Raw genomic sequence first — 14,936 nt, 5'->3', positions numbered from 1 at the left:
GTAAGACTATTATAATTTTCATGTTTGCTGCTTGTGCTGATTTTTATTTTTTAAAGTTATCAAGACATTATTGTAACTTAAAGAAGTTTGAAAAATATGATGGTTGGTGGCAATAATCTTTTTTTCCTTTTACTTATTTATTTATTTTTTTGGAGACAGGGTCTCACTCTGTCCCCCGGCTGAAGTACAGTGGTGTAGTCATATAGCTCACTGCAGCCTTGCCCTCCCAGGCTCAAGCAATCCTCCCGCCTCAACTTCCTGAGTAGCCTACAGGGACTACAGGCTCACTCCACCATGCATGGCTAATTTTTGTATTTTTGATACGGACAGGGTTTCACCATGTTACACAGGCTGGTCAGACTCCTGGGCTCAAGCAACTAGCCCACCTTGGCCTCCCAAAGTGATGGGATTACAGGCACGAGCCACCACGCCCAGCCAAGAATCATTCTTATTACCATTGCTATATTTATCATTCTTTAGTTCTCTGCAATGCATTACACAATTTAAGTGAAGTGCCTTGACATTCTCTGCATGTTTGTATAAATGTTTTCAGTACTGTAGCATTTAGGGGATGCTGGAGTTCTCTGCAGTCCACACCAGGACCACCTTAGGCTATTTGTGCCTGACAGTGGGCTGTCTCTCACACTGAAGTTTCAGGAACCAGAATCTTCTTAGGTGAGGTTGCTGTTTTGGCCTGATTTCTGGAAGACAGTCTGTTTCAGTGGCAGTCTCATTAAGGAGTGCCCACAAAGTGTTTATTAATGATGATGATAAGGTTTCCAAGTGAATTTGTTCCTGTTACTAAGAACCCATGAAATTTCATTTCCTTCCCTTCCGCCTCAGTCGGAAACAGATGGTGAAACAAAATTTTTGCTTCTAATTAAAGATTTCAGTGAGGACCCAGGTAGGTGGGAAGCATTTGCAGCTTCGATCTCTCTTAGGAAAACTTTTCTTGCTCATCACATCACCCTAAATATTAGTATTTTGTTGTTGTTTATTTATCTTGATGATTCTCCGGCAGTAAGTAGCACACTTAAAAAGTCCCTGTTTTATGTTCCCTGGGCTTTCACCTCCAGCCTTATTATCTTTGACATCAACAATCTTGGATCTGTCAGACATTGAGCATCTGGTCTCAAATATAGGCAGTGAAAAGACAAAAGCCAGGTGCACTGGGACGTGTTCGGTGAATGGCATCTGTGTCTGGCACAGCAGGCTGCAAACTATCATATTACTCAGGAGAGGAGAAAGGTTGGGGTTCCCAAGAATCACTGATAGAAAACTTTATCCTTCTGCCATGTGTTCAGAGTGAACTCATTTCCACTTTCTGGAAATGTGCTTTTGCAAGAATGCAGGTTGCCTGTCCTGCATGTGCATATTTATTTAAAATGCTAAACCACTGCTGCCTCACCTCCCACATCTACATAGCTACATAGCTGCAGCTGCAGACACTCCTGAAGACTGCATTTATGTTGTATTAGTTTCTGTATTCTCATTACTGCACACGGTGTCTGGAGTATCTAAGAGTTTGTTAGGTGTAACTGAATATATATTACTGGAATAATTATTGGAATGCTGTTAGTTTGTCTTTAAAAGTATTATTTTGAGGGTGGGGTAAGTAGAAAGAGTACTGAACCAGTTAAAATTAATTTTATTTATTTTGAAATAATTCTCACCTGCAGAGCTTTGAATGTGAAGAGGTTTTATATTTATTTTGTGAAAAATGTCCAATTTGTGTAAAAGTAGGGAACAATGTAATAAATTCTCCTGTATCTATCACCTAGCGTCTGTAATGATCAAATTAAGTTTTATCGATTTACTCGCTCACTCCCACCCCCAACTCTTATTTATTTTGGAAGCAAATTCCAGACATTATATCATTTCTATCTATTAGCGCTTTAGGATGTATCTCTAAAAGATAAGGACGCTTAAAAAAATCACTTGGTTTAAACATTTTCTCCCTAGGAATATATTTTCATGTTGCTGTGTAACTTTCGGAGAGCATTTTCTTTTTTCCTTGTATCCTCTTGACTGTCTACTGAGAATGATTTATGAAACCATGTTGGTATTATTACTTATTCCTCAAAATTAATTCAAGGATTACTTTTTAGACAGAAAAAAAAAATCTATTGTCCCATCCTGGACCAAAGGAGAAGCCTTGAAAATTTCAATTTTAAAATTGTTTTCTTTGAGCGAGTCATTCAGTGTGTTTCCATAGTTGGACACATGCCTATTAGCACTGTCCCCGGAGGGAGTCTCACTTGGGGAGTATATAAATAAGACTGAAGTCCAAAAGCCTTGTCTTCACACTGACTCGCTTGCAAATGAACTGTTAACAACTGTCCCACTGTCCCCATGTGGTTAAAAAAACAACTTTGCCCGGGCACAGCTTTTTTCTCTCATTGTAAATACAGTATTTTCTTGCCTTTCTTGTTACCGTTTTCTTTAATCACCTGTTTATGAAGTTATATTTAAGAACCTTTTTGATCTGCTGTGTTTTGTTGAAAATTTTACCAGTGTTAGAGAGCACAATGAATCAAATCAGGAGATGTGGAGATGTGAGTCAGTTGTTTCCACTGAATCCTAAGATACCCTTGGAATGTTACCAATGTGTTCAATGAAAGTTATTTTAAAAGTTTGCATTTATGATGCAAACTTTTTAAGAAGTGTAGAAACCTTATATCCCCATTTAGTATCAAATCTCTATTGGGCTGGGTACAGTGGCTCACGCCTGTAATCCCAGCACTTTGGGAGGCCAAGGCGAGTGAATCACCTGAGGTCAGGAGTTTGAGACCAGCCTGGCCAACATAGTGAAACCCCATCTCCACTAAAAACACAAAAATCAGCTGGGTGTGGTGGTGGGTGCCTGTAATCCCAGCTACTCAGGAAGCTGAGCAGCAGAATTGCTTGAACCCAGGAGGCGAAGGTTGCAGTGAGCTGAGATTGCGCCATTGCACTCCAGGCTGAGCAACAAGAGTGAAACTCCATCTCAAAACAACAACAACAACAACAACAACAAAAAACTCTATTGGTCATGGGAATACATAATATGTTGGTGGAGAACTAATTATGCCTATTTACTATTGAACAGGCATTTTCTTTCTTTCTTTCTTTTTTTGTCCCAGACACATCAACTGGATCATTCTGCTCATTACCTGCGCCTGAAATTTCTAATAGAAAACAAAATGCAGCACTATGTTCCACAGCCCGAGGAAGACATCTATGAGCTGGTAATGTTATGACTGTTGTCCAAGCACATTTTATGGGAGATTATCTTCAAATTATGAGTGTTCTTGTGTTAATTGTAGTTGGTGGAGTGGAACGAGTTCAAAAATAAATGAGCTTCATTCATAGCCCTTAAGTTGGTGGAGATGGCCTTACTTAGCTCAGTATTCCAGAGTGGAATGACCACCTTTGTTTACGCACGAAGCATTGCAGTGCTATCATGAAAAATCAAAATCTAGAGCTATCTCTTAGATAGAACTTTAGTCATTATTATAATACTAGCTTTCCTTGCATTGGCAATCTTTTATTTTGTTGTATTTTAGTATTTTTATTTTGTTGTTTAGAGATAGGATCTCACTCTGTCACTGAGGCTGGATGGAGTACAGTGGTGTGATCATAGCTCACCTCAATCTTGAACTACGGGGCTTAAGTGATCCTCCTGTGCCAGCCTCCTGAGTAACTGGAACCACAGGCACGCAGCTCCATGACTAACGAACTTTTATTTTTTAATTTATTTATTTTTTTTGTAGAGACAGGATCCTGCTTTGTTTCCCAGACTGGTCTTGAACTCCTGGGTTCAAGTGATCCTCCCACCTCAGTCTCCCATAGTGCTGGAATTACAGGCGTGAGCCACTGCGCACAGCCAGTCTTTTGTTTTAAATTGGTGACTTAAAGATCAGCTGGTTGTCATTACAGAAAACAGTGCTAATTCTAATTTTGTGTGACATCCTTAGGCATGTTGAAACTGCTGGGTCAAATCTTGTTGGGTGAAAAAAGCTGCCATCTATGTCCTAGTCTTTTGGAACTGTATTTATATAGCTTCTCGGGGACATTTACGTATATTTGAGTTTGAACATACTTATGGGACTGGGGTTCTGAATCAGACCTGCTTACTAATCATATGGAACTGGCCAAGAAAAAAAAAATGAAATGCTAATACTTAATTTCTAGGATTTTACAAAGATTAGAGATAATACGCTTACTTGGTAAATTACAATGGTTGTTACTGCAGTAAGCCCAGTGACAAGCTCTTTGCTCTTTAGCAAAGTGGTGCGTTTGTCAGTTCCAGGAAAGAAACATTTTGGGAGCAAGGCGCCTCTATTTTGGAGTTCCTGTGCTCTCTCTGTACTTAGTCATTCCTCTGGGGGCTCTGACTGCTTGCCATGGATGTGTGAATAACAGTGACTTCAGACAGGGTTTCACCACAGAAAGCGGAACTGAACATTTAAACCCAAGTATTATTCTCTTTTTGGAAAAGGGAAGCATGATTTAAAAATGAGTAGGAAATTGTGTTTTTAGTCAACTTTATTGAGGTATACTTTACATTTAAGAAAACTCTCGCCAACTTTAAGGACGCAATCTAATGAGTTTTGACAAATGTATACAGTCTTTTTTCCACTGCTGTGATCATGCTTTGGAACATTTCTGTTATCTGAAAAGTTACCTTGTGCCCCTTTAAGGGCTTTTAAGGAAATATAAGAGAGCGTGTGCTTTTGTAACACTTTTAGCATGTTATGCAATAGAAGATTGTCAAAATAATGAGCCCTTTTCCAGCTATCACTTAAATCAGTAACTGTTCTGTGTTCAGTACATTTAACAGAGAGGGCTGATGTATTCTTTTTCTGGCCTGGGGAAAAGGCCAGTCTCGGTGCTGCTGTATGAGTAAAGGAAAGAAAACCCTTTTTTCTTACTTAAAAAAGGGAAGTGCTTTCCTGCTAACACTGGAAGAGTTATTAGATTATATATTTTGCATCTTGGGGTTAATGAATATTTTGCATCCTGAATTATAGGGATCATACCTAACCAGGTTCCATGTTCCTCATATTTTACACATAAGAGGTATAGGTACTTCAGACATAGTTTTTGAAATTATATAGACTCATTTATTATTTTTAAGCCTTGTCCATTTTGTGGTCTCCTTCAACATAGGAGACTAAGGTGTGCCAAGCTTAGTCTGTTTGGATCTACAATTTTTGTATGCAGATAGCTATATATGTATTTTAAAAGAATCTAAAGTACAGGGAGACCATGGTATTACTTCTTGGCCTGTTGCAGAAGGTCTCCAGCCCATAGATCTCTAAGGATGCAAATGCCACAGTCTTGCAAAACCTCTGTTTCGACCAAGGTTCTTAATTATTGTCCTTTGGATACTTTTGGTAGCCTGGTGGAGCCTCCAGACCCCTTCTCAGAATGATATTTTCAATCGCATAAAATAGAATACATAGGCTTACCTGTGCCCTAAATATATTGAAATAGTTCTCAAAAATATTTTTTGAATTATTGGTAATATATGTTCTTATTTATTAGCTTATTAAATTATAAGACTTAATAGGTAGACATAGACCTAATAGCTAGACCATTAAATTACAAGACCTAGCAGTAGATCTAATAGCTACCACTGTTCTGAGGTAACGATGAGCATAAATAATATTTTGAGACACTAGCAACAGCTAAAACATGATATGAAAATAACTGTGATTTCTATTTGTGACAGTCAGAGGCACTGCTACTATTACTATGTTTGTTGCCTGCATTCATTTAGGATAAAAGGAAATGCTGATTTTCAGTTTAAGGTTTGTAAATATAAAGATATCACTTTTTTTTTTTTCTGTGATGAAGTTTTGCTCTGTTGCCCAGTCTGGAGTGCAGTGGCGTGATCTTGGCTCACTGCAACCTCCGCCTGCCGGGTTCAAATAACTCCCTGCCTCAGCCTCCCGAGTAGCTGGGATTACAGGCGCCCACCACCACGCCTGGCTAATTTTTGTATTTTTAATAGAGACAGGGTTTCACCATCTTGGCCAGGCTGGTCTTGAACTCCTGACCTCGTGATCCACCTGCCTTGGCCTCCCAAAGTGCTGGATTACAGGCGTGAGCCACCACGCCCAGCCAATATCACTGTTTTTTTATCATCCACATTCACAAACCACTTGAACTCTATCCATGGGTCTCTGGTTTTGAATCCCTGCTTTAGGCCATTAAGCTGGGCATAGCATCATTCTGAGACAGGGGGTTTCTGAACAGCATTCCTGGATGCTTTTTGAGAGTCTGCAGGTATTCAGTGTCTTGTCCCTTACTGAATATGCATCAGACCACACACAGTTAATTGGTTTCCCTGGCTCACTTCCATTTTGATTTTGATGGACATGGGAAACTTCAAGTGTTACAAGCCATTTCCCTATAAATGACTCATTCATGTGTGACTCTCCCAAAATATTTTATTCTATGCCATTGTTTTGTCAGTCTTTAGTAGTAAGACCAATAGTTATTAGCAAAAGTATGTACTATATTTTAAAGATCTTTTTGGAGGGTCTAGTGTGTTTATTTTGGGGGTCAGGGGATTCTCTTGCTTATGAATAACCAAGAATAGTTAGCCGTTGATTTATCTGCTTTGCTGGTTGTGTTTCTAATATAAGTAATACCTGTTTGGCCACTTTTTCACGATGACTTGTTTGTTGGGTCCGGTCCGTGGAATGATAATATACATGATTATAGTCTATGGAAGCTCTTTTCAAAAACCCACACTAAATGCGTTTTTTATAAAGTGACAGGTAGAAATAAAGTTTGCAGAAACACTGATCAATTTATTTATTCACTCATCCAGCAAATTTTTAAAGTTATTTTTTATTTTTTTGAAATAGAGTCTCATTCTGTCGTCCAGGCTGGAGTGCAGTGGAACAGTCTCGGCTCACTGCAACCTCTGCTTCCCGGGTTCAAGCAATTCTCCTGCCTCAGCCTCCCAAGTAGCTGGGACTACAGGTGCCCACCACCACACCCAGCTATCATCTAGCAAATATTTATTTAGCATTTGTATGCCTGGCACTATTCTAGCTGTTCTAGGCACTGGGGATACACCAAAACAATTCTGCTCCTGGTGGAACCTGTATTCAAGTTTGCAGAAACAGGTACAAATACATGCGAATGTGTAATATGTCAGGGAATGTTCAAAGCCTGGAGAGACAAGAAGTTGGGGCAAGTAGAGAGAGGGAGATGGCGCATCTGCAGTGGGTCTTGTTGCTATTTTATTTTATTTATTTTTCGTGTTTTTTTTTTTTTTTTTAATGTGATGTTCGAACAGGGTGAGTGAGTGAAGTGAAGGAGTGGAATCATAGAGGTATTTTGCAGACAAGTGTTCTAGGCTGGCCAGGTACGGTGGCTCACGCCTGTAATCCCAGCACTTTGGGAGGCTGAGGCAGGTGGATCCCCTGAGGTAAGGAGTTCGAGACCAGCTTGGCCAACATGCTGAAGCTCTGTCTCTGCTAACAATACAAAAATTAGCCAGGCATGATAGCACACACCTATAGTCGCAGCTATTCAGGAGGCTGAGGCAGGAGAGTTGCTTGAACCCGGGAGGCGGAGGTTACAGGGAGCCAAGATTGTGCCACTACACTCCAGCCTGGGTGGCAAAGCCAGATTCTGTCTCAAAAAAAAAAAAAAAAGTTCTAGGCTGAGAGAACAAAGCTGGCTAAGGCCCGGGCAGGGGGAGGGTGGCCATGGTGGAGGTGGCTTACCTGGTGTTTGAGGAGGATTGGTGGAGAGGGCACGAAAGAGGGGATGCAGGAGATGGCGGCGGGAGGGAAAAAGGATAGGCCATGTAGAGCCTAAGTGCCGTGGGAAACCCCAGAGAGAAAGGGCATTGTTGGCTTTGAAAGGCTCACTATGGCAGATGAGTGACCCATAGGGCCTGAGAGGATGAGCAACCAGGGCCCATAGGAGGCTGTAGAGAGTCATTGTCAGGCAAGAGCGTGACGGTGGCTCAGACCAAGCCACCCAAAGGAGACAGAGAAAGAAATGATCCTGATTTTGGGAGAACTCAAGAGCCCTAGGTAAGCAATTTGTTTCTTAAAATCTGGTGATCTTCTCATCCAGTTTTTGAAAACAGGGAAAGTTGCAACATTATCGATTTAATAAAAGAAACAGAAGATGTGAACTATTTCATCATTAAGTGCATTTATGTATAAAACTACTGAATTTCCAGATTTCTAGTTCCAGATATTGTGGTTGCATTGAAAATATATTTTAAAGTACAAACCCTTCTTGAAATTTTATATAGTTTTAGTTTTGTTCACTAAACCTGGCTTTAGTCCAACCAGCCTAAGGATGCTGTGGCCAGCGGGCCTGTCTGTATGATACTGAGTTATTGTCTGAGACCAGCAAAAGACACAATGATATTCACACTAATTTCAAAGAAAACTAGGAAGTAGTATTATGAAAATATAGGAAAGATTATGCACAAAGCTCTATTCCCACTAGATCCTGTGGAAATGATTAAAACAAACAGTTATATACTGCCACCTGGAGGAAGGGTTTGGCTCTTGAAGTTTTAAAAAATAAAACTAAGGCTCCTAATAAGTTGAAATGAACGTAGTTGATAATGTTTCCTTGAGCATTCTGTGGTGTTAGGTTATATATTGTAAACCTTTTTGAATTTAGTATTTAGGGTTTTGGTGGCTATTTTCTGAGTGAAAAAGTAGTATAACTGATTTCTTCTCATTTGTAAATTTATTTGTATGAAACATTTCTAAAGTATAACACTAAAACCACATTCAGTCATGCCCTTGACACGTTGCATTTGGTGGAAGTTGCATTAAATTGAGGTGTTTAAAAGGATCCAAGCTGTCCTATCCACATTCCTATCCCCCACACTCCTTGGCATTCTATTATAGCAAACGGTTTCTCAGGCTCCTGAGTCACAAGTATTAGGCTGACCTCTCAAATGCCCCAAGCAAATAAAAAGAAGAAACTGCCCACTTTTTTCTACCTGCCTGAATAAAATTGTTTCTGGACGAATGGCTGTGTGGTCAGGGATGCAGGCAAGTTTAGATAATCATCAAGACTTCTCTTTAGTGCTAACGGCCACATTTTTTGTTATTGACCTTGGCTCAAAATTGGTTTTCATTTCAAGATAGAGTAATAATTTTAAAAATCTATATGAGCATTTGACACATCTATTTCTTTGTGAGTTTTTATTATAAATTTTGGATCTGAACCTTTGACTGACCTAAGAGGGTAGGTTCCCTTTGCTTTCATACCCTGTGTTCCAGTGAAGGCTGATCTGGGAGGCATCGTAGTGTAGTGGAAAGAACGCGGCTCTAGAGCCAGTGAGACGTGGGTTCATAATCCCAGCTGTGCATGAACTAGTCTTCTGAACTTAGGAAAGTACTTTCTCTTTAGGCTCTTGCCTTTATTTGTAAAATGGACATCACACTTGTCTCATGGAGTTAGTGTGAGAGGCGTGACGTGGTCAGAACTCCGTAAGTTAACTGTCTTGATGATAGATCTTGACATATGAAAATGAAATATCTGGCTGGGTGCGGTGGCTCACGCCTGTAATCCCAGCACTTTGGGGGGCTGAGGCGGGCGGATCACGAGGTCAGGAGATCGAGACCACAGTGAAACCCTGTCTCTACTAAAAATACAAAAAAAAAAAAAAAAAAAGTCGGGCGCGGTGGCGGGCGCCTGTAGTCCCAGCTACTTGGGAGGCTGAGGCAGGAGAGTGGCGTGAACCCGGGAGGCAGAGCTTGCAGTGAGCCGAGATCGCGCCACTGCACTCCAGCCTTGGTGACAGAGTGAGACTCTGTCTCAAAAAAAAAAGAAAAGAAAATGAAATATCGATTAATTTAAACAACGTTTCTGATGTGTGAACTCTGCATCATTCTTATCTTGACTTTGTACAAAGCTTTCTTTCCAGCCTTTTTTGTTTTAAAAATTTTTTTAATAATTTTAACTCTTATTTTAGATTCAAGGGGCACACATGCAGGTTTGTTACCTGAGTATATAGCATGATGCTGAGGTTTGGGGTACTGTTGATCCTGTCACCTAGGTAGTAAGCCTAGTGCCCAGCAGTTAGTCTCACAACCCTTGTCCTCCTCCTGCCTTCCCCCTCTAGTAGTCCCCAGTATCTAATTGTTGCCATTTTTATGTCCATGAGTACTCATTGTTTAGCCCCTAGTTGTAAGTGAGAAGGTATTTGGTTTTCTGTTCCTGTGTTAATTAACATAGGATAATGGCTTCCAGCTGCATCCATGTTGCTGTAAAGAACATGATTTTGTTCTTTTTCATGGCTACATAGTGTTCTGTGGTATACATGTACCACATTTTCTTTATCCAGTCCACCCTGGATGAGCATATAGATTGATTCCACATCTTTGCTATTGTGAATAGTGCTGCAGTGAACATACAAGTGCACGTGTCTTTTTGGTAGAATGATTTATTTTCTTTTGTATATATACCAAGTAATGGGATTGCTGAGTCAAGTGGTAGTTCTAAGTTCTTTGAGAAATCTCCAAACTGCTTTCCACAGTGGCTGAACTAATTTACATTCCCAACAACAGCGTATAAGCGTTTCCTTCTCGGCCAGGCATGGTGGCTCATGCCTGTAATTCCTGCACTTTGGGAGGCTGAAGCGGGCGGATCATTTGAGGTCAGAGTTTGAGACCAGCCTGGCCAACATGGCGAAATCCCGTCTCCACTAAAAATACAAAAAAAAAAAAAAAAAAAAAAAAAAAAAAAAAATTAGCCAGATGTGGTAGCAAACGCCTGTAATCCCAGCTACTCGGGAGGCTGAGGCAGGAGAATTGCTTGAACCTGGGAGACGGAGGTTGCAGTGAGCCGAGATCATGCCACTGCACTCCAGCCTGGGCAACAGAGCAACACTCCATGTCAAAAAAAAAAAAGAAAGAAAAGCATTCCCTTCTCTCTGCAGCCTCACCAGCATTTGTTGTTTTTTGACTTTTTAATAATGGCCATTCTGACTGGTGTGAGATGGTATCTCATTGTGCCCTTTGGTTTACATTTCTTGGATGATTAGCGATGTGTACATTTTTTTATATATTTATTGGCCACATATATGTCTTCTCTTGAGAAGTGCCCGTTCATGTCTTTTGCCTGTTTTTTGATGAGATTATTCATTTTTTGTTGATTTAAGTTCCTTATAGATTCTGGATATTACACCTTTGTCAGATGCACAGTTTGCAAATATTTTCTCCCATACTGTAGGTTGTCTGTTTATTGACAGTTTCTTTTTCTATGCAGAAGCTCTTTAGTTTAATTAGTCCTACTTTTCCATTTTCATTTTTGTTGCAATTGCTTTTGAGGACTTACTCATCAGTTATTTCCTTTCTTGGGCTTTTAGAGGGCTGATTAATTTGTGTACTTCAGTTTTCTAGCTAATTTCGATACAGTTCAGTGGCTAAAAAAAAGAATATCCTCCTTTACGTAATTTGTTTTCTGTTTCAATGCTATCACTTGTCTCTACTTACTTGCACTATGATGAACTTTTTGAATAGAAGCATAGAGATTTATCTTATTTTCATGAATTCCATACCAAGATCTTTATAACCTCTTCTTGATTTTAATAAACTTTTTCTCCCCACAACTAGAGATCTCCATTACTTTAGCATTATTTTTCAGGTCTGTGATAGACATTGGGTAGGAATAGACAGAGTGATGTGGAGGAATTACTTAGAAACCAAACTGTGGCTATGTTTGAGGATGACAGCTGGAAGTTTTTACTTTTACTTTTTACTTTTAATGAGTTTTGTTTAATGATAAGATTGTGAAGTGCAAATTCACATAAGTATCAATTGTGAAAAAATAAATTTATGAAATGATGACCATTTTTAAAAGTTAGTTATAATGAAATTCTAATTAGATTCCCCTTTGTAACTTTCAGCTGTACAAAGAAATTGAAATCTGTCCAAAAGTCACTCAGAGCATCCACATTGAGAAGTCAGATACAGCTGCTGATACTTACGGTAAGTTTATTTTTCTTTGTTTGTGTTGTAAGGTAAAGTATTTCTTATGTAAGTGTGCATTTATTTACAGTTCAACAAAATGCCTTTGAGTCCTATCTAAAACAGATAGTATATCTGGCTCCTGTTCTGTGGAGGGCAGCCACACTAGGGAAAAAAAAGGGATATTTACTCTGGGTACGATGTAGACTTTGGTGTTAAATTTCATAACTTTAATTATTGGGGTTCTACTGTCCTAAAAAGGAAGTGGGTAGATTATTTTATATGTCAAATGATAAAATTACAACAAGTTTAGTTATAAATCTGATTGGCTTTTATTTGTGATTCATGCACGGGACAGCCTCCATTCTACAAAATAGAATGAGAGCTCCCTCTGGGCAATGGCAGAAAAGTGATTTTTGTAAGGTGGAGACAAGGAAACAGAACAGTGGAAGAAGAAAACTGATTGTTTAACATTAGCTTACTTCAGGTTACTTTTTTGTAAGGGTTAAAGCAGAGGGGACCTACTTATTTTGTTGACTCAGGTAGACTGGAATCTCACGTTTTCAGGAAAAACTGGTCTGTTTGGGGATCTACCTGCTTCCTGAAAGTTTTAGTTTGATTATGTGGCATCCAGCATGAGTGATTCCATTTTTATTTGATCTGGCCTTTTGGGTGTAATGCAGGAACTCAGTTCACAACAATGGCCTCCCATAATTTTTGTTTAACATATACTATGATGTACCTTAGTAATGTAGGAATTATTCTTTTACACCCCCTCCCAAAAACATAGACATTATCCTCCCTTCCCATACAAATAATGTTAAAGGAACTATTTTGGTGGTGTGTAGGGGAGTCCCCAAGACTATCCCTAGGTTTGCTGATTCACTAGGAAGACCCACAGAGCTCAGCATCTGGTCATACTCACAACTATGATTTTTTTTATAGCAAATTATACTGAAGCGGCTTCGTTGTCTTGGCTAAATACCCACGGTTCATTGTCTCAAGCCAAGGGAATCGAGGATGTGGACACACAAGAAGTGGGTTTAGGAGTAGAGGTTTAATAGGCAAAAAAGAGAAAAGGAGAACAGCTCTCTCTCCTGCAGAGAGAGACGGGTGCCCGAGTGGGTCTTCCGGCCAGCGGCAGAATGCACCGGATTTTATAGCCAGGCTTGAGGAGGCGGTGTCTGATTTACATAAGGCCCACAGATTGTTTGGACCAGGTGTGACGTCTACACAGCACGAATGGAAGCTGGCTGCCCTATCCTAATCTTTATTATGCAAATGGAGTCTTTGCCTGGCCGGCTCCTTACTATACACTGCTCCTTACTATACACTGCTCCTTACTATACACGTGGCTGGCAAAGAGAAGAGAGGATGGAGTCGCCATTTTGAACATGTCTAGTCCTAGCTAGCTTTTTCCTATTGGCACAACTGCCGGCATTCACCCGTGTAAGCTGCCAGCTTACTTGTCTATGTGTGCAGCTTTTACAGGCTGCTCTTTGTTAGAAAATTATTTGGGGGCTGCTTTTCATTAAAAGGAAAATGTTACTGAGGACTTTCTTCGCCTCACTCTCTGCCTAAATCATTTCATCTTAACTCCTATATCAATACAAAGCAAAATCAGCAAAGGGAAAAGGCGCATGGAGCGAAGTCTAGGGGAAACCAAGTGTGAGCTTCAGCGAGCCCTGTTTCAGTGGAGTCACATAGAATGAGGATAACTCCCCCAGCACCAAGTTGTGACGACACCTGAGAAATGCTCCCTCCTAGGGAAGGTGGCTAGAGACTCAGGGCCCAGGGCTTTTCTGGGCAGGCTGGTTCCCTAGGCACCCTCTGCCTAGCATGCACCAAAATCCCAGACTCCCAGGAGGACAGTAGGCGTTCACCATAAATCGCATTGTTGGTACCACAGTTTAGGCACTGTGAGCCACTCAGGGTGTTGGGAACCCTCCCAAAATCCAAGTTCTCAGGATGCCAGCCAAGGTTCAAATTTGTAAGCGGGCCTTTCAAAGAATAGCAGTCATGCCTGCTGTGTTAACGCTTTCCTATGCGGTTGTCTACATTCTGGCGGAGTTAAATATATATTCCTTTCCATATGTTTAAGACCAGTCTTCTTTACTTAGCATTACACTGTATGGCTTGAATAGTAACAGAGTTGGTGCCTGAGTAAATTAAGTGAGGAAAATCCATACTGTGCTATATCAGTCAGGAGCGGCGAGGTTAGCTGAGGTAACAGACAGCCACCAAAGCCTGGTGGCTCGAAACAGTGACATTTATTTCTCACATTCACCACGCGTCCCTTATGGGTTGGCTGGGACTCCATACGTTGTCCTCATTCCACACCCAGGCCTGTAGCAGCTGCCACCTGGGACAGTGCTTGTCACTCAGCAGAGGGGGAAGGGGAGGTGGGAAAGCAGGTGTTGTCCCACTCGCAATTCATTGGCCAAAGCAAGTGAGACAGCCATACCTACCTACGAGGGAGCACAGAACTGTGATTCTACTGTTTGGTAGAAGGAGAACAAAGTTCCGGGTGGAAAGACATAAAGACTACCGCATATGCTCACTTAAGATTTCTCTCTGAATCAAGTTATTAAGCTTTCTTTTTTTTTTTTTTTTAAGACACAGTTTCCCTCGGTGGCCCAGGCTGGAGTGCAGTGGCGCGATCTCAGCTCACTCCAACCTCTGCCTCCCAGGTTCAAGTGATTCTCCTGCTTCCCGAGTAGCCGGAATTACAGGCGTGTGCCACCATGCCTGGCTAATTTTTGTACTTTTAGAAGAGATGGGTTTCACTGTTTTGGCCAGGGTGGTCTTGAACTCCTGACCTCAACTGATCCACCCACCTCGGCCTCCCAAAGTGCTGGGATTACAGGCGTGAGCCAGTGCGCCCGGCCCAGGTTATTAAGCTTTTTAGCATTTGAAAATCTTTAAACTCTTTTCTGAGCAGTGGGATATTATATTCCTTCTGCACCTTCCCCTGTAGGCCAC

General features: G+C 40.7%; 1 protein-coding gene across 11 annotated transcripts in view; it reads left to right on the top strand.

Moving 5' to 3' along the window:
- Positions 1-14,936, top strand: part of TIAM1 (TIAM Rac1 associated GEF 1) — a 485,833-nt gene that overhangs the window by 397,117 nt on the left and 73,780 nt on the right. For all 11 annotated transcript variants that reach the window (XM_054468477.2, XM_054468475.2, XM_054468478.2 and 8 more), the window contains 2 exons: positions 3,123-3,227; positions 11,894-11,975. In XM_054468477.2, coding sequence (XP_054324452.1) covers positions 3,123-3,227; positions 11,894-11,975 — 187 coding nt within the window. The remainder of the gene's footprint in view (positions 1-3,122; positions 3,228-11,893; positions 11,976-14,936) is intronic.

This window comes from Pongo pygmaeus, chromosome 22 (assembly GCF_028885625.2).
Source record: "Pongo pygmaeus isolate AG05252 chromosome 22, NHGRI_mPonPyg2-v2.0_pri, whole genome shotgun sequence".
NCBI lineage: Eukaryota > Metazoa > Chordata > Mammalia > Primates > Hominidae > Pongo > Pongo pygmaeus.
This window is presented reverse-complemented; position numbering and strand designations above follow the sequence as displayed.